General features: G+C 41.1%; 1 protein-coding gene across 1 annotated transcript in view; it reads left to right on the top strand.

Moving 5' to 3' along the window:
* Positions 1-20,042, top strand: part of LOC125290891 (protocadherin Fat 3) — a 69,762-nt gene that overhangs the window by 12,063 nt on the left and 37,657 nt on the right. Inside the window, exons 4-10 of the mRNA XM_048237316.1 lie at positions 9,021-9,082; positions 14,185-14,499; positions 14,798-15,005; positions 18,188-18,259; positions 18,376-18,512; positions 18,885-19,160; positions 19,790-20,000. Coding sequence (XP_048093273.1) covers positions 9,021-9,082; positions 14,185-14,499; positions 14,798-15,005; positions 18,188-18,259; positions 18,376-18,512; positions 18,885-19,160; positions 19,790-20,000 — 1,281 coding nt within the window. The remainder of the gene's footprint in view (positions 1-9,020; positions 9,083-14,184; positions 14,500-14,797; positions 15,006-18,187; positions 18,260-18,375; positions 18,513-18,884; positions 19,161-19,789; positions 20,001-20,042) is intronic.

Below are 20,042 nucleotides of genomic sequence, written 5' to 3' on the forward strand. Positions count from 1 at the left end.
CTTCACATGGAAAGGGGGAACTCACTAACCACCACCAATGTGTAGCACCCACCTGGGTGATGCACGGCAGCCATTGTGCGCCAGAACGCTCACCACACACTAGATTAAGGTGGAGAGTGAGGGAGTGAATGAGCCAATTACAGTGGGGGATGATTAGGGGGCCAGATTGAATGAGCCAGGTTGGAAGAAGTTTAGCCAGGACATCGGGGAATCCCCTACTCTTTGCGATAAGTGTCATGGCATCTATAATGACCACAGTGAGTCAGGACCTCAGTTAAACGTCTCATCTGAAGGACGGCATCTCCGTCTCCATCACTGCACTGGGGCATTGGAATCAATCTTTTTGGCCAGAGGGAAGAGTGCCAACTGCTGACCACCCACCAACACCACTTCCAGCAGCAACCTAGTTTTTCCAAGGAGGTCTCCCATCCAAGTACTAACCAGGCCCACACCTGCTTAGCTTCAGTAATTCAGCTAAGACAAGGAATCCGTTGGTCTGGCTGCTTCCCCCAAAATGTACACTACTGCCATATCTCAGGAAGTAATAAAGAAAGAGACACACAACCCACACAAATGATGCGGTAAGTCCATATTTATATTCAACTTCCATTGACATTATATAGTGCAGGGCGATATGTAGCAAAAAAAGGTGTTTGGAACATTTCATATAGATTTTTGCAAATTATGTTTTTTCACTTCTTCAGACCCTATAGTTTGCAAAACTACCTGTTTCCAATTTTTTCCCGGACTGCACAGGTCCAAAATCCAAGATGGCGGATATATCACCAAAAATTGCAAATAATCGCCTTTTTAAACATTTTAAATGGATATATGTTAGGTATTATCATTATATACGTACATTTTCTAATAAAATTGAATGACTTAGGTAATAAATATGACCATGGGTGACATGAGATGTCATGATTATCAACCAATGATTGGTGTAACCACCATTATGCTATTTATTGGCATACCCGGAAAAACACATTGATTGATTAAAAGTTTCCTTCACATAACCTAATAATCATTTGAATTAAAGTATTGTTCTGCACTCACCACAATAGATTAGATTAGATTCAACTTCATTGTCATTGCAGAGTACAAGTATGAAGACAATGAAATGTGGTTTGCGTCTAACCAGAAGTGCAAAAAAAAAGTGCAATGTGATATACAAAGTATATACAGGTGGTGCATAGACAGGTCAAGAAATGTAGTGCAGTGTAGACAGTAGTATACAGTTGATTTATATAAGGTAGAGAGGTTTAGAGTAATATAAATATGTGCAGTGTATGTTAGCAGTTACTTTATGAGAGCAGAATAAATATGGCTATGTAATGTGAACAATGTATAAACAACATACATTGGGGGTGGGGGTCTGCCTCCTTGTTGTCCCTGTCAAGATTGCTATGGTCGTGGACACCTCAACAGGCACAGGCAAGGAGGCATTGGGGGGGGTGGCTTTGTAGGTTGGTTGTCAACCAGGATGCAGAGCTAGAGTTCAGCTGCAGGAAAGCTTCCTCTGAACCTGCTGTGCGCCTTTATGCAAGCATCACTTGCCCTGGATGGCCTCAATGGAGGGAGTGAGGAACCAGTGATCGTTGGGCTGTTTTCACCACCCTCTGCAATGCTTTTCGGTCGTGGGCAGAGCAGTTGCCATACCAAAATGTGACACAGTTGGTAAGGATACGCTTGATGGTGCAGGGGTAGAAGTTCACCATGATCTGAGGAGGCGGTGGACCTTCTTTAGCCTCCTCAGATAGAAAGCTTCCTGAAGTCCACAATGAGCTCTTTGGTCTTCAATAATTCTGTTAACAGGACTTGCAGGAAATTGTGGGAACATGAATTTGTTGATTATATGCAAGCCTAATGCTGCCCACTACAGCTAAGTCTGCCTTCATCCATGAATTGTGACTGGTTTCAGAAACAGCATCATCTGAACAATCTACAGAGAGTAGCTCAGTGCATTTAACACACACATTGGATAGCATCTTAATAGATGGCATGGCTGTTGTGCAGGAGATGGTTGTCAGGAAAAGTGACATAAACTGTTGCTAAGATCTGGCATAATGCTTCTTTGAAAATGTTGAAAGTGAGGCACGAGGCTACAATGACATATAGGCTACTTATTATTTAACAACTATACCATCACAAACTCCATGAAAGACAGGACGAGACAGGTCGATACAATGGGAAAAAGCTCATAAGCTCATGAAGACTACACCAATCAAAGACTTTAAAGCTTTCTGGGATCGAAGGAAACCAAAGCCAACCTCGTCCTCTACCTTGCTCATAAAGCTGTTGAACTATGTAAACTGCCAGTCACAGTTCACACACACAAAGGTGGCAGTAGCATTAAGTCATTTTGGCAAAACCCCATATATCTACACGTCACACAGATGTCTTGGTGCTTGCCCTTCGCAGGGTACCAGACATCAACAAAGACAGTCTCATTATCATGGGCACTGGAGAACGTCGACAAAAGATACATCTCAGCCTAGAAATCTTGACGCACCCTAGCAGCAGCAAATGTAATTTATAGCCAGGGTAGTCTAGCAACTCTCCGTTGGCTTGTGAGGTGGAAAAACCAAACTTCGGTCCAGCCAATCACATCGTGCATAGAGTCGGTGGACCTATCGGGTATCCTATTGTATCCTGTCAGGAAATTGAAAGACAACCGTTTGTCCCGCCATTTACTGTTTATCCCGTGGGAAAGGAAAGGTTTCTGTTTCAAGTCAAACAAGTCATGATGATGTCATTAACACACTTTGTAGGCTTGTAGTAGGTCCTCATCCATCTCCAAACGTGTTAGCTGGATGTGAGAAATTTGTGTGTCAGCTCCTCAAAACATGGTTTTCAAACAGCTAAAGCCCTTCAGTGGAACTCGGGAACTAGGGAATCCCATCCCTATGATTGTCCTACCATCGTCTATTGCTGTCCCCATGCTCGGATTCCTACCCGCGCAGCCTAGAGACCCACTACTTGCCCGATGACAACTCCTAATCCCTATGGACAATTCATCCCCTACACTGGACTATTTGAACTTAACACTAAATAGGATTCATGCATTATCATACTGGTTATGTAACCATCTACGTAACCACTTTGTAACATATACCTCAGGTGGCTCTAAATACCATGTTCTATTCTCTGTATATAGACCTTACTGTCCTGTAACTGACCCCAGGCAGATGGGTCAGGCCCTTGAGTCGTGGATCTGCTTAGGATTTCATCCGATATGTTTCTCCAATTCTTGCGAGTTTTTCCTCGCCCCTGTTACTCATTGGCTCTGTCTGACACTCTGTAAAGCGCCATGAGACATGGGTAATGTTTTGATGCTCTATAAGTGAAATTAAGTTGAAATTGAAATTCTGAGAGCACACAGGCAAGCAAATGTTTGGGCACAAGATACAGTGCCTGCTCCAAAGATTCTTGACTCACTATCACTGGGATGGAGGCAAATTGTTGATGGGCAATGGGCTCCTGTTCTGTCAAAACTTCCAGCAGCACCACAGGCTGTTGTGGAGCTTGTGAAGTGCTGTTGTCTTGCCAGCCAATGCAGTAGAAGGTGTTCTTGCAAGAGTAACAACTTACCATTCACACAACTTTGCAGGTGTGAAGGCTCTGAGGAGATGTGCACCAATATTAAAAAGACAGTGATGGTGGTGAGGATAAATACTTGAGTGACAATGTTTTGTTGAACTCTTCAATACTGAAACAAAATGCAGATTTTTTTAAATGTTTTCTATTTTTTCCCATTTTTCTCCAAATTTCTTGGCAAATGATGCAATACATATTTTGTAAATAGTCTGTATCTCACTTGTCTACCTTATTATATGTATATATATCAAAAAAATTGACCACTTTAAGCCTTTATATTATTTTTCTGCATATATTGTCCACCATCTTGAATTTTGGCACTGAAAATGAAGAAAAAAATTGACAGGTTGTTTTGTATTCAATAGGGGCCTAGCAAGTAAAAAATCACCAGTTGCAAAAATCTATATGAACCGTTCCTAAAATTGCATGATTCCCCGTACTAATAGGGCTAGACCCATTATTTTTGGCGTTATTTAAGAAAAAATGATATTTTCAGCCTAGCTTTATGGACGTCTTTAGTTGGAAACTTCAGAGGCTCGGTGGGTCACCCAAACATCAATTGAATTCAATAACATTTCTCATGGAAGTTTTTTTTGGTTAATGGAACAAAATTATTCTAGGGACAGATTGATTTTCAAATTCTTTTCAAAAAGTGAGGCGGATGATGCACCCTAGTGTGTGTGTGTGTGTGTGTGTGTGTGTGTGTGTGTGTGTGTGTGTGTGTGTGTGTGTGTTTGTTTGTTTGTGTATCTAGGTGGCATATGTCTACTTATTTAATCACTCCCTGAACGAGAGTGCTCGGTTACACATCTGGTGCCACTGAAGCATTCTTGGGGCTATGTGTATTTGTGAGTTTGTGTGTCTGTGCTGTAAATGACACATTATGACCTAGTTGCGGCAGTATGGAAAATTGTATGCCAACATTAGTTTTTTGTACTCTTAGTGGACAACATCAGAGAGATACAGTATGTATGGAAGAAACAATGACCACATAGACAGACACATTGACATATGAGTTGTATGCTAAACTTTTGGTATCCTCTTTTTTCTTGCTTTTTAAGTATAACAGAGTTAATACAACCTCTAATATAATCACACAGGAATTAAGTGAGCCTTCAAATGTTCCATAAGCTTATGCATTTAATAGATTGAGTAAAAAAACCTCATATTTGTGCCAGGGGTATTCCCACTTTTGTACTTAACAGTAAATCAATATATACAGTACATACAGCACATCGATGAGATTTGACATGAATAATGATTTGTGGCTGTCAAAGTAGTCATATCCGGATCCTATATCTCTCTGGTCATATTCATTTTCTCATGGTGAGAAATCTAGATAGATAGATAGATACTGCTAAATGTCAGCAAGACCAAGGAGATTGTTGTCAACTTTCAGAGAGGCCACAAACAACTGCCACCACTGTCCATCGACGGAGATGCTGTGGAGAGAGTGAGCAGCACAACATTTCTGGGGGTGCACATCAGCGACGACCTCTCCTGGACCACCAACACAGCATCACTGGCGAAGAAAGCCCAGCAGCGCCTCTACTTCTTGCGCAAATTGAAAAAGGCAAGTGCCACGCCCCCTGTCATGACTACATTCTACAGAGGGACCATCGAGAGCATCGTCTCCAGCAGCATCACAGTGTGGGGCGGAAGCTGCACAGATCAGAACAGGAAGACCCTCCAGCGCACTGTTAACACAGCTAAGAGGATCATTGGAGCACCACTCCCCTCCCTGCAGGACATTTACACCACCAGCCTCACCCATAAAAGCACTAATGATTGTCAAGGATACAACCCACCCTGCACACGAACTGTTCAGCCTCCTGCCCTCTGGAAAGCGGTATAGGAGCCTCCACTCCCGCACCACCAGACTGGCAAGTAGCTTCATCCACCAAGCAATCAGGATGCTGAACACTCTACCCACTCTCCCATCACTGACAGCCCCCCCCACCCACCAGCCAGCCAGGAACCTAGGAAACTAGGATCCTGTCTACCCTAAGCCCCCAACACCGCCCTGTGGAACTGCACTGTGACTGGCAGCCCTAGCGTGTTGCTGCTTCACATCAAGCCTGATATACTTGAAATTACTGCATACTGCATATCAATGTAAATATACAGGTCACACAAGCACAAGTTTAAACTTCATGTAACTGTTAAGACTATATAAATATACAACACAACTACCTCTATTTTTTTAATATATATGTCCTATATTTCTATTTTGATACGTACATGTTCTATATTTCAGTCTTGCACTTTAATTTAATGTTTATTGTCTATGGCTATGTCTATAGTATGTCTATGTCTGTATTTAAAGCATGTCTATGTCTGCATGGGAAAGTAAGAAACGAAATTTCAATTCTTTGTATGACCAGTGCATGTAAAGAAATTGACAATAAAAGCCGACTTGACTTGATACTTTATTGATCCCCAGGGGAAATTCAAGGAAATTTGCTTGTGCCTTGTGGTTGTCCTGTCAATTATTAAGAATTGTATTTAATCTGTACCAAATTAGAGACAAATGACATTTACACTATGACTAACAAAAGTAACCAGATGGATTTCTGGTTTTCAGTGGAGTCTGCTCTGAACACAAGTTAAGGGCAAATAGGAGGTGTGGCCTGTTGGGTCAACAAAGGTTATGGAAAATGTTCATAGATAGATAGATAGATACTTTATTGATCCCCAAGGGGAAATTCAAGGTCTCAGTAGCATACAGACATCACACACAACATCCACTTACAGCAAAAAAGTAATATAAGTATATAAATATAAAAACTCCACTGCACAATAGAGACAGTAGAAGATAAAAAAAATACTAAATACTAAATATACAAAAAAAAACTAAATCAAATATCCACATAGTGTGCTTAAGGATGATCACGCATGAGGCGCTTGCCTTGTAGTGATAGGGCAGGTACTGAGCCTGTGATTCAGTATGCATGGTAAGGTGCTCTGAGAGTGAGTGTCATGGTGATGGTGCAAATAAGTAAGTGCAACAGTGCAAGAATAGTCGAGACCAGCATAAAATAAATATGGACATATAAGAGAATAATGTAGACAAGTAATATAAAAACTATTATCAGCGCAAGAATAGGTTGAAGTAATAGGGTAACAGCCATTGGTCAAGTATTGAATAAAAAGTATTAAGTATGGCCACAATCCAGGCTGTGGGAGGGAGGGAGGGGTTGTGCATATGTGCTAATATAGCATGTAAACAGTGTAGCAGTAAAACAGTAGGCTAGTGGACAGTACGTACACCAACATGGAGAATGTGGAGAGGCAGACAGACTATGCAGAGAAGTCTATCTGTCCTCTACCCTTAAGTGAAGCATTGAACAGTTCAATGCCCCTGGGGACAAATTACTTCCTCAGTCTGTCAGTTGTGCATGACAGTGAGCAAAGTCTCCAGCTGATCAAGCTCTTCTGCTTTGTAATAGAGCTGTGGAGTGGATGACATTCATTGTCCAAGATGTTGATCAGTTTGTTCAGGGTCCTTTTGTTTGATATTGAAGTGATGCACTCCAGTTCGGCTCCCACGACAGAGCCAGCTTTCCTTACCAGCCTGTCTAGTCGTCCAGCATCCTTTTTCTTTGTGCTTCCTCCCCAGCATACCACAGCATAGAAGAGGACTCTGGCAACAACAGACTGGTAAAACATCCTGAGGAGCTTACTGCAGTCATTGAAGGACTGCAGCCTCCTCAGGAAGTACAGCCTGCTCTGCCCTTTCTTGTATAGTGCTTCAGTATTGGCTGATCAGTCCAGTTTATTGTCCAGGTGTAAGCCCAGATACTTGTAGGGGTTTACCACCTCCACATTGACCCCATCAATGGAGACTGATAGCAGAGCGGGCTTAGACCTGCGGAAATCCACCACCATGTCCTTGGTCTTCGAAGTGTTGAGTTGAAGGTGGTTGAGTTTGCACCATTGCACAAAGTCCTCCACCAGGCTCCTGTACTCCTCCTCTTGCTCTTCCCTGATACACCCCACAATTGCAGTATTGTCAGAGCATGTGGCATGACTCAGTGTTGTAGCAGAAGTCAGATGTGTATAGGGTGAACAGGACTGGAGAGAGCACAGTTCCCTGTGGAGCTCCAGTACTGCTGATCACAGTGTCAGAGAGACAGTTCTTTAGTCTGACGAACTATGGCCGCTCGGTCAGGTAATCTGTAATCCAGCGTCTGAGGGGGTTGTCGGGTGGCTGGTGTGGGTTGGGCAGGCAAGCAAGCAAGAGCAGTGTCTGAGTCACCAGGGGGTGGTGGACAGACCACTGCCATTGGAGCTGGAGCAGGGCAGTCAAACCTGTTGTAGAAGTGGTTCAACTGGTTTGCCCTGTCCAGATCTCCTTCCACAGAGCTGCTGCTCTTCTTAAGGCCAGTGATGGTCTTTATTCCATCCCATACCTCCTTCATGTTGTTCTCCTGCAACTTCTGTTCCACCTTCCTTCTGTAGTACTCCTAAGCCTCTTTCAGCTTGGTTTGTGAGGGTGGAATCTAGTGTTATGTGATTGAAGTCACCAGAGATCACAAAAAAGGCATCAGTGTGTTGAGTTTGGAGCCTTGCAATTGTAGAGTGAATGGCGTCACATGCTGTGTTCGGGAGGCCTCGAGGCAGAACGTAAACACAGACAACAATGGCGTGCGAGAACTCCCTCGGCATGTAGTACGGTCGGAGACTAACCGCTAGTAACTCCACATCCTTACAGCATACAGTCTCCTTCACTGTAACATGTCCGGGATTGCACCATCTGTTGTTTATGTACAGCACAAGTCCACCTCCCTTCTTTTTGCCAGAAAGTTTATTGTCTCTGTCCAAACGAGCTATACTGAAGCCGGGCAGCTCAACGTTAGAAGTGGGGTGTAGCTAGTTAGCCACGTCTCCATAAAGCATAACAAACTACATTCCCTGTACAACTTCTGGTTTCTTACCAGGGCAGCCAGTTTGTCAGTCTTGTTAGCCAGTGAATTCACGTTTCCCATCACCATCGATGGAACTGAGGGCTTGTATCTCCACTTCTTCTCCCGTCGCCTCGTCCTCACTTGAACTCCCACTCCACAGCCCCAAAAGAACCACAATTCCTCTGGGATGTTGACGTTAACACTACCAGCATTCCGTCATAGTGCAAGCAGCTGATTCCTTGTGTAAACAAGTTTGCTGCCGCTGGAGCATTGCAATAGGTCCATATCCATAGGATAGAATAAAAACACTCCTCAAAGTGTGTAATCCAAAAAGTTGCGAAGTAAAAAAGTAGACAAAAGACGGAGAAAAAACACAAAGACACGGAGCTACCTCGACATGCTGCCACTCTCGTCGGCGCCCACTCTTATGCACTGCCCACTCACACAGCAATCCTTCTTATTCAGGCAAACAACTGCTTGTGCTCTGGTTAATGTTTCCCTTTGATATCCTTTTAGGACTCATCACAACCACATCCAGGAAGCTGGACCGCGAACAACAGGCTGAACACTTCCTTGAGGTATGGATAATGTCAATGTATGTCTTTTGCACAGATCATTTTTTTATATCTTTACGACACATTAAGATTTTGGAAACTTATGGGGTTGATTTTACAATTTAGGATCCCACTGATTGTAAAACACCTGTACCTCATTCATGTCCAGTGGCAAAATTCAACATGGCCGACAAAATATATGGGTCCTTCCATATCAGTACAAACAGCTTTGACACCATGGTCTCAGATTTTTTGCTATTTTTTTGTCAAACAGTCCCCTTTGTCTTATGGCCATTGTACAAAACTCTCAACCTGATGTTTTATTTTAGTTGCTGAGATATGCCTATCTATACACATGAAACAATTACAAGTTGCGAGATTCTATGTGAAATGTTTCCAACCCTGTTATTTGCTGCATAACAAGCTGCACTATCTTATCTAGAGTTGAAATGTTAGTTTTGTAGGCTAATCCATAGTGATATTGGAAAACATTTCTGAAAAGCCAGTGGGAGAGAAATGAATGACTGACCCGGACATGCCCATCTGTCAGTAAAACAGGCATTATCATTTTGGTTTGGTGTGGTTTGATTAGCTACACTATTGTTTGCATTCACCAGCATCTATTCTGGCAGCCTAGACAGTATATCAGTATTTGTGTGCGTAGTGAATTAGATATGTTCTGCGTTGGACGTAGATATGCCCCTCCTGTTTCACAGTCTGGTGAGCAGCCTGGCAGCCTGGCTCGGTAATCAGGCCTTTGTACAGTAGTGTGGGTCAATAGGACAGGCGTGTTTACGTGTGAGCTGGCCAACACGTGGCCAGGGCAAGAGAGGGGTATTGATTTCTTTGTCCCCCCCACATGAGTGTCCCATCCCTGGGTGTAACGGCAGAGCCAGTGTAAAAGCTCAAATCTCTACCCGATGGCTCTGAGCTTTGTCCATTGAGCTGCTCACCAAGCGACCCAAAGACCTTCTGACACCGAAAAATTAAACAGCCCTAAATGGGATCAAAGAGGGCAGAGCTTTTAAAGCAGCGTTCTTTCGAGAAGTTGCAGGTTAGGATCGAATCACATTGCATATGTTTTGTGATCATTTATAAATGCATTGTGGCACATCTGTCCCATTTACAGTAGTTCAAACTTGCTTTTAATGCACATGTTTTCCATTTAATGCATGAACCTTCACCTCACTGTCAATACTTCTAGAGGACATCTAGAAGTATTGACAGTGAGGTGAAGGTTCATGCATTAAATGGAAAAAATGTGCATTATGCTGAAACAGGATCCAAGTGGAAAATATAAAGACCCCACTCAACTGAAAAACTGGAGACCACTCACCTTACAAGGGTATGACTCCAAAATATTGGCAAAATGTATTGCTACACGAATAAAAAAAGTACTTCTACAAATAATACACAATGATCAAACGGGTTTCTTACAAGGGCGGAATATATCAGCAGCATCAGACAGATATTATAAAGAATTGAACATTATGACCAAACAAATAAAGCTGGATTAATATTCATTGCTGATTTTGAGAAAGCGTTTAATAAAATCAGCTGGAGCTTTATTAATAGATGTTTAAAATTCTTCAACTTTGGAGACTCTTTTATAGAGTGGGTCAAAATAATGTATGAAGGCTCTGTCTGTAAAGTCCTAAATAATGGACATTTCTCCAAACCAATACCATTAAGAAGGGGAGTCAAACAAGGCTGTCCTTTATCCCCCTACCTATTCATCATTGCAATTGAGATTTTGGCAATGAAAATAAGATCTAATAAACAGATTAAGGGTTTGGAACTAAACGGCATTAATAATAAAGTATGCATGTATGCAGATGATTCTAGTTTTATGCTTGAACCAGACAATACATCACTTCATAATCTCATTATTGATCTGAATAATTTTTCAAAATTATCAAGTCTTAAACCCAACTATGAGAAATGTTGTATATTGAGACTTGGTTATTTGAAGAGTAGTGATTTCCATCTTCCCTGTGATCTTCCAGTGGAATGGGTGGATGGAGCCGTTAATATTCTTGGCATCTACATACCCCAGAATATTGGAGAAATATCCTTAATTAATTATAAAAACAAGTTGAGTAAAATAAATTCCATTTTACAGCCATGGCAAGGCAAGAATTTGACTACTTGGTACTATGGTAAGGTAACACTTATAAATTCTTTAGTTGTGTCTCAATTTACATATTTAATGTTAGCACTTCCTTCACCACCTGAAATATTTTTTAAAGAGTATGAACAACAAATATTTAAGTTTATCTGGAATGGCAAAAAAGATAAAGTTAGACGAGTGTATCTTTACAATGATTACGATGTAGGTGGCATGCAACTGTTGAACCTGAGGTCAATGAATAAATCATTAAAAGCGTCTCTCATACAAAATTTTTATTTTAACCCAGACTGGTTCTCAAGCAAGTTGCTTGGAAACATTCATCCGATATTTGAGAAAAAACTGTACCCATTTTTACAAATTAGTCCAACACATTTTCACAAGATGGAAAGCATTATTTATAAAGCTTCTACCTTCTTAATGGAAGCACTACAAAGCTGGCTACATTTTCAGTATTATCCTCCTGAAAAAACAGAAGAAATATTGCAACAAATGTTATGGTTTAATTCAAATATATTAGTTGGAGGACGAGTTATCTTTTTTAAGCAAATGTTTAGTAAAGGAATTATTTTTGTTAAAGATATTGTGAATGAAAAATGTGAGATCCTTCCATATAAACAATTAAGAATTAGGTACAGTATGGGGAGGTAGGTACTATTCAACAGTATAATCAATTAACCACGTCCCTGCCGTTAAGATGGAAACAAAAAATTAAAACCAGCTCTGATTATAATTTAGTGTGTAGACCAAATATAAAGCAAAACAAATGGCTAGATAAAACAAAAATTAACAAGGAAATATATACGTTTTATCTACAAACTGATAAATTGGTTCCCATGTAAAAATTTTAATAGCTGGGAAAAAATGATAGATTGTCCTCTTCCATGGAAAGAAATCTTCAGTAACTTGTATGAAGCATCATTAGATATAAAAATATGTTTTTTTCAATATAAATTAATTTTTAAATACTTAAACACAAAGAAAATGCTGCATATTTGGGGGATAGAGACAAATCCATTCTGTCGTTTCTGTTTAGAGGAGGAGGAGACTACAGGAACACTTATTTTGGTACTGTCCTTCAACTGCTATATTTTGGCTTGAAATACAAAGTTGGCTGTTAAAATATGACATCATTTTGCGCTTAGATCTCCCTACAGTACTCCTGGGCGATTTGGTAAATGAAAGCCAGGCAATACAAAATATCATTATGTTGTTGGGAAAAGTATTCATACATAAAATGATGGATTTAAAAAAATAATAATTTAAAAGTCTTTAAGAATTATATCAGACACTATTGTAAAATAGAGGGTATAATGGCATGTGAGACAGGTAAAATAAAGTATGCAGATAGGTGGTCTAAGATAAAGCATGGAGAAGGATGGCCTTAGGTCTTTATCTTTCTCTCTTTTCATTACTCAGATGTTTAAGGTATAGACCCTTTCAACAATAAAAACAAAAACAATGCTTGAACGTTCTATTTGGGCCCCAATCTACTTCCTCTGCATTAAGATAACATATGGAATGTTAAAACGGAAGTCTTGTGGGGCCAACTATGATGCTGATAATGGAACTCTCTTGAAAGGGTCTATAATTTCTTAGTAAATCAGTACACAAAAAAAAAGTGGGGGAAAAAAAGTGCATTATGTGCAAAAAAAAAAAAAAAAAAAAAAAGTGCATTATGTGCATCAAGATCCTAATGAATGTTTTAATATAGGACACATGAATACAGTTGTTAATATATTAACAACTGTAGACATGTGTCTAAATTAAAACATTAGGATCTTGATTTTCAAAATATTTCTATTGTCTAGGAATTCCCACACTGATTCACCACTCCTTGTTATCCTTTGTTTAACAAAAAATAGATTCATTGTGTCCTTAGTGTTTGATTATTGGTGGTGAGTTTGTGCTGAATATACAGTAAGCATATGTAACTCTTTTGGATGATTAAGGTGACGGGCTGCCTGAGAACAGTCAGACTGACAGAGAACAGTCTGTGAAAACTCATGTGCATTACAAATAGCACACATGGTTTTACTGAAGGATTTTGTTGTTATTATTCAGTTTAATTCTATTTAGTCTATCACCAATAGTGGTCTTTTTTATTGAGACTATAATGACTAGTTAAACTGTTATTTTTTTAATGTTAATGTAATGTTTATTGATGCCAAGTCACTTTGAACAAAAAAACTAAGAACATTTTACTTTTAGCACACACACTTGAGAGAGAGAGAGAGAGAGAAAGTGAAAAAGGGAAAGAGAGAGAAATAAAGAAAGAGAGAGAGAGAAAGAGAGAGAGAGAGAGAGAACACCCACAGAGATGTTAAGATGCATTCATCTACTGCCTCCAAATCTAGCTTACCGCAATAAGGAGATCTGTGCGGTGTGTGTGCTGAATGACAATGACTAAATGACACCTAAAGGCATGCACTTGTTGATTTAGACTGACTTTTGTCTGTGTGGTGTGAAGTTATTATTAGAGTGAGACCCAGTTTGCTTTTCTGTTCAGACACAGTTTTATTTATGTACATTCATTGTGTAGTATATCTTCTGTACTTGGGTCTTGTAGGCGTCAGTGCCTTGTTTAGGATGTGAAATGTGCACAGTTAAAATATATGTGAAAAGGATGTATATGCTTATCATGTATATTTTATCGTGAGTTATATTTGATCACGTAGCACCCATATACAGTATGGTGTATGGTGTGCCCATTTGTGATGTGAATCATTCTGTGTGAAATATCTGTTGTGTCTTTCACTTATTAGTGTATCACACCATATTTGTGGTATGTGTGCTACAATGGACCCTTTCAAGAGAGTTCCATTATCAGCATCATAGTTGGCCCCACAAGACTTCCTTTTTAACATTCCATATGTTATCTTAATGCAGAGGAAGTAGATTGGGGCCCAAATAGAACGTTCAAGCATTGTTTTTGTTTACCTTGTTGAAAGGGTCTATATGAATGAGTAGACTTTCTCTCTGTTGTTGTTGTTGCTAGGTGACTATTATGGATGGGAGTGAGACCTCTCGGCAGGCCACAGTATGGGTCATCGTCCACATTCAGGATGAGAATGACAACAAGCCTGAGTTTCCAGAGACCGTCTACCGCATCAGCGTCCCAGAGAGGGGGCGCAGCAAGCGGGGGGACCCCATCTACAGGGTGTTCGCCTACGACAGAGACGAGGGGGCCAACGCCGACCTGACCTACAGCATCCTCGACGGCAACCAGGACGGCAAGTTCTTCATCGACGCCAAGACGGCCATGGTGTCGTCCAGGAAGATGGTCAATGCAGGCAGCTTTGACATCCTCACGGTAGGGGAGTATACAGGAATGGAGGCAACAAACGCTTTCACTGGAGCCAAAGAGTAGTTTCAGAGCATTAAGTGATGATGCTGATAGAGCTGAGCAGATTAGTTTATTATTTCAGAGAAAATCTGAATAATAGAGGCAGATGTTGATTCAAATTAAATCATCAAAGCAGATGATTATAGAGAACAATCTCTTCATTTGATTGCAACTGGGAGCCTGGCAATCTAAATTAGCATCATTGACATAGATAATAACATTAAAAAACAGATTCCAAATACATTATGCTTTCTGTCCTTACCAGATAAAAGCGACAGACAATGGCAATCCCCAGAAGTTTTCCACAACCCGCCTCCATATTGAATGGATCCGCAAGCCGCTCCCTTCGTCATCGCCCTTGCTGTTTACGGCACCTTTCTTCAATTTCAGTGTCCCCGAGAATGCCAAGGTGTCTGAAGCAGTGGGGACAGTCTCAGTTCACCAGAACACCATACCACTGTGGTTTGATATCTCCGGTGAGTGGCATTAGATCAGAGGTGCGTTCAAATAATAGGCAAACATAAGCAAACATAGGAAAATGTTCTCCATGAAAACACAGGGAAACTGAACAAAGGGTTGGAATGTTTACACAAAATTGGTTTAAATTTCACTGTTCATAGTAAACACGTTTGCTGCAAATGTTTACCACTGTTTGCCCAATTGCAACCCACCTCAAATGTATGTGTCTGAATTACGTTGTGGTGGTGCTGCTAAGGGTTGACTAGGAGCTGTGGTTGTGTGGCTGTGGCATTCAAAGTGTTGTGCATAGCGAAAATTATAAAATGGCGCTACATCCACCTGAAACAACAACACTCGTAAATGAGAGTAACTTGAATGATGGGCAAAATGCAGTTCTTAAGCCTAACTACAGCTAATTTAACTAGATGTACCGCAGAGCGGTACAAAATATGACTGCCGCCCAGTCCAGCACATTTTTTCCACAACAATAAGTCACGCTTGTCAAATGTTCCTACTTTGTTCCTTTTTTGTGTGTTTGTAATTGAGTGTGTGCAGAGTGTGTGCTTGTTTTTTATGTATATGTATATGTGTTTTGTGTGTGTTTTTGTGTGTGTGTGTGTGTGTGTGTGTGTGTGTGTGTGTGTGTGTGTGTGTGTGTGTGTGTATCAGTGGTGGAATGTAACGAAGTACAAATACTTCGTTACTGTACTTAAGTACATTTTCCACGTATTTGTACTTTACTTAAGTAGAATCTATAGTGCATACTTTTGACTTTGACTTTGTTACATTTTGCACCAATTATCGGTACTTTTACTCCACTGCATTTCTACAACACCATCGTTCCTTTTTACCTTTAGGCTACATTTTACGATCAGTTTTTTTGTCTCTGACAAACACGTTTGTTTTACCAGGGGGCTGGGTTGAGATTCTAGAGCGCTATGTGCCCCGCTTCTAAAGCTTTGAAACATAGGCTTCTAGTCTAGACCAGGCAAAGCCTGAGCTTGTAGCATCTGCATTCAGTAGGCTATATTCACCAGACCCATGGCTACACTGGACATGCAAATGTGTTCTGTGCCTCGAGCATATGCTTGCCTTTCTCTGTCTGTATTATCTGCAGCGTTAGGGCCTCCTCCCTGATGAGATTGCTAGTCCGCGGAGCAGCGAAGTTACAGTGGTATAAAAATAGCGTTTTGTAGCGGCGAAATAATATGCCCTTCTCACTTCCACGCTAACGAGTTTTGACTAAAAACGGTAAAATCGAACTTTCTCAAAACACATCCGAATGACATGATTTTGATGTCAACTCAACGTGTGTACTCCCAATTATCCGTAAATTGATCTAAAGTGCATTTTACTCCGGATAATTCCTTTAAGTACTGAGTTTCAGTACTTCCTCCACCACTGGTGTGTACGTGTGTGTGTGTGTGTGTGTGTGTGCTTGTGTTTGTGTATGTAGGTGTGTTTGTATGGGTGCATGTGTGTGTGTGTGTGTATGTGTGTTTATGTGTTTGTGTGCGTGTTTGTGCGTGTCGTGTGTGTGCATGTATGAGTGTGTGCATGTGTAGTGTGTGTATGTTTACGTGTCTTTGTGTGTGTGTGTGTGTTTTTATGTGTTTGTGCATGTGTGTGTGTCTTTATGTATGTGTACATAAATAAAGCAAATCAGGGAACTACCTATTCTTTGCGATAAATGCCATGGGATCTTTAACAACCATGGTGAGTCAGGACCTCAATTTAACATTCATGCAAAAGAAAACATCTCCTGCAGTACAGTGTCCCTGTCACTGCAATAGGACATTGGGATTGATATTTGTTTGGTGGCTTTTGGCCACAGGGAAGAGTGCCACCTACTAGCCAGCAACCAACACCACTTCCAGCAGGAACCTGCTCTTCCAAGGAGGTTTCTTATCCAAGTACTAACTAAACCTTCTTAGCTTCAGTAATTCAGGGTATCTGCTGGTCTGGCTGCTGGCTAAAAACAAAAGGTGAAAGGCATATATGATTCTAACTGTCTCACTGAATTGCATTATGCACACTCGATTCTCACTGGTATCTGCTAGACAACAAGTACCAAAACATGATTAGTTCATAGATTTCACATGTAAAATACATTGTATACAACCCCATCCCCATCTTGCCTGTTCATAATTCTGAGAAATTCTTGAATTGTGTGCATGTGTGCGTGTACGTGTTTATGTGTGTGTGCGTGCGTACATGTGCTTGTGGGTGTGCCTGTGTGTGTGTGCATGTGCATGCATGCGTACATACTGTATGTCTACTGTGTGTGTATGTGTCATACGTATGATTACTGTAAATGTATGTGTGTGTGTGAGTATCTGTTTATGCACATGTGTGCATATGGAATGGGTTAACATGACCCCTGGAGGCAAACATACGCAAAAAATTGATCATCCTAGGCCCTACGATTCTCAAGATATTCACAGAAAACTCTGTTTACGGTCACTAAATGTACACATAAATTAATTTATTGTATGGCCCCCCATGAACGAAAGTCCAAAAAACTTGGGTAATGGGATGGGTTGACATGGCCCCTTAAGACCAACATACCAAAAAAAAGTGGTCCTCCTAGGCCCTACGGTTCTCGAGATATTCACAGAAAACTGTGTCCGGCCACCTACAGGCCAGTTGGTGTACAGTAACATGAATTAATTTATTGTATGGCCCCCCATTAACGGAATTCCACGAAACTTGGCATGCATTCAGAGGGTGTCAAGATCAACATACAAAAAAAGGTGGTCCTCCTAAACCCTATGGTTCTCGAGATATTCACAGAAAACTGTGTCCGCCCTACCCTCCTTTCGGGGGGTCCAGTACAGCGGGGGAGCTACAGATCAAAACAAAAAACAATGGTTCCATGCTATCCTTGTGGGGCTAAATGCCGTGCACCCCGGTCTTTCAGTGTCCCGGGAATCCTTGACGAAAAATTGGCCATGCGAAAAAGAAAAAAGAAATAAATCTGGCTTCGGTGCGCGGCGGTCATAATTACACAAAATCAGTTTTCTAGTTTAATGTGTTTTGTGCAGCTGTAGTCTGCTGACAGACTTTGCACTTTGCCAGCTAAATAAATAACGACCCCTTGACTTCAAGACCCAGATGAATTTTGAAGTCCCTTATGTCTCTTCACTCGCGTAAAGCGTAAAAAAGCGATCTTTCATTATAATTATCTATATGTTCCCCGGTGGTCGCACATCTCAAGAGATGTTCTACATACCTCAGACCCCATGTGCTAACTGCTCTATTGAAACAGGTGTGTGTGTATTACACATTTAGGAATTGCCGGTACAGTATGTGCTGTATTTATGTAGTTCTGATATCTGTCCAGTCATGTAATTTCATCTTTCTTTGTTTGTATCTTAAATACAGGAAGTTATGATGGCCCGTTTGACATTAAAAGAGGAATGGGAACCATTGTGATTGCGAGGCCTTTAGATGCAGAGGCCCAGTCCCTTTACAACATGACTGTACAGGTCACAGACGGTACAAACACAGCAACCACTCAGGTATGACTCTATTTCCTGTATTGTAAAAACAGAAACATTAGGCGGGGATCACATTGGCCAGCGGCAAGCGGCAGTGGCAAGCGTAACACAACGCTCAGACCATAATAAGTTCTGTCTCATTCCTAAGCAACACAGACGGTTTGCCTAAACTGATAATTGAAAACGCTCGTGTTGCACTTTGAAAGTTGAACCAAGTTCAACGCTCAGCTTGTGCAACGCTAGCGTTACGCCAGCGCTGCCACCGTTCCGCTGCTGAACCATAGAGAACAATAAGAAACCTGCCGCTTGCCGCTTGTCAGCGTGATCCCCCTTAAAGTTATCCAACTAGATCGTTCGACATTTCAAACAGATGACCTTCTCTCCCATACGCAGGTATTCATCAGAGTCCTGGACAGCAACGACAACGCTCCGGTCTTCTCCCAGCCTTCATACGACATCACCGTCTCCGAGGAGACTCCAGCGGACACGGAGGTCTTAAGGGTGTCCGCCACAGACCTGGACAAGAGAGCCAAGCTGAGCTACTCCATCCATGGCAGCGTGGACCCAGCCAGCATGAGGATGTTCCAGATCAACCCCGGCACTGGCGCTGTGTACACAGCCGACCGGCTGGACTTTGAGGCCCGCACTCAGCATGTTCTCACCATCATGGTAATCACTGTGTTTATTTATTTATATGTGTAGGCCTTTACTTAGGCGAAGTGCAATATACAATGTATAATATATAGTGCCATAGATGTTTGGGTGTGTGTGTGTGTGTGTGTGTGTGTGTGTGTGTGTGTGTGTGTGTACTGTTGTGTTTTAATGTGTCTGTGTTAAAACAAATTCCCTTTCAAGGACATTAAAGTTTTCTAAGTCTAAGCATTTAGTCTGCAATGAATGAATCATATTGTTTTTTCAGTACCTATTATCCATCTGTTATTTTATTATTTTTAGCCGAAAGCTCAGGAGACATGCATTTCTCCCCCTGGCTCTTTTGTATGTGTTTGCTTTCATGCCTTTATTTTATTTTTTTCCAATCAAACTGCCCAATGGGGATGAATAAAATTCTGTTTTATATTTGTAGTTTATTAAGTTGTGTTTACCCAGTGTTTGATGTGATTTTTTTTTTACCAACAGCCTAAGAGATATGCATTCATTTTCATAACCTCTGTGTATGTGTTTACTTTCATGGGTTTGTTTTTACTTCAAACACATTACCCCATGGGGATAAATTAAACTTAGTTTTAATTATACTGTGTATCAGGATCTATTTTGTTTTCTTTTCCTTGCTCTTGAAGGTGAAGGATCAGGAGTTTCCGTACTACAGAGATCTGGCTAGAATCTTTGTGGTGGTGGAGGACGCAAATGATCAAGCCCCTTATTTCACAAGTACAGTGTACGATGGGGTGGTGTTCGAGTCTGCTGCAGTTGGAACGCCAGTCCTGCAGGTCACTGCACTTGACAAAGACAACGGGAGAAATGGAGAACTTATCTACTCTGTTGAAGCAGGTGCATTTGCCCCACACTACTCACCCAAATATTGGAATAGGA

Source organism: Alosa alosa, chromosome 2, assembly GCF_017589495.1.
Source record: "Alosa alosa isolate M-15738 ecotype Scorff River chromosome 2, AALO_Geno_1.1, whole genome shotgun sequence".
NCBI classification, from domain to species: Eukaryota; Metazoa; Chordata; class Actinopteri; order Clupeiformes; family Clupeidae; genus Alosa; species Alosa alosa.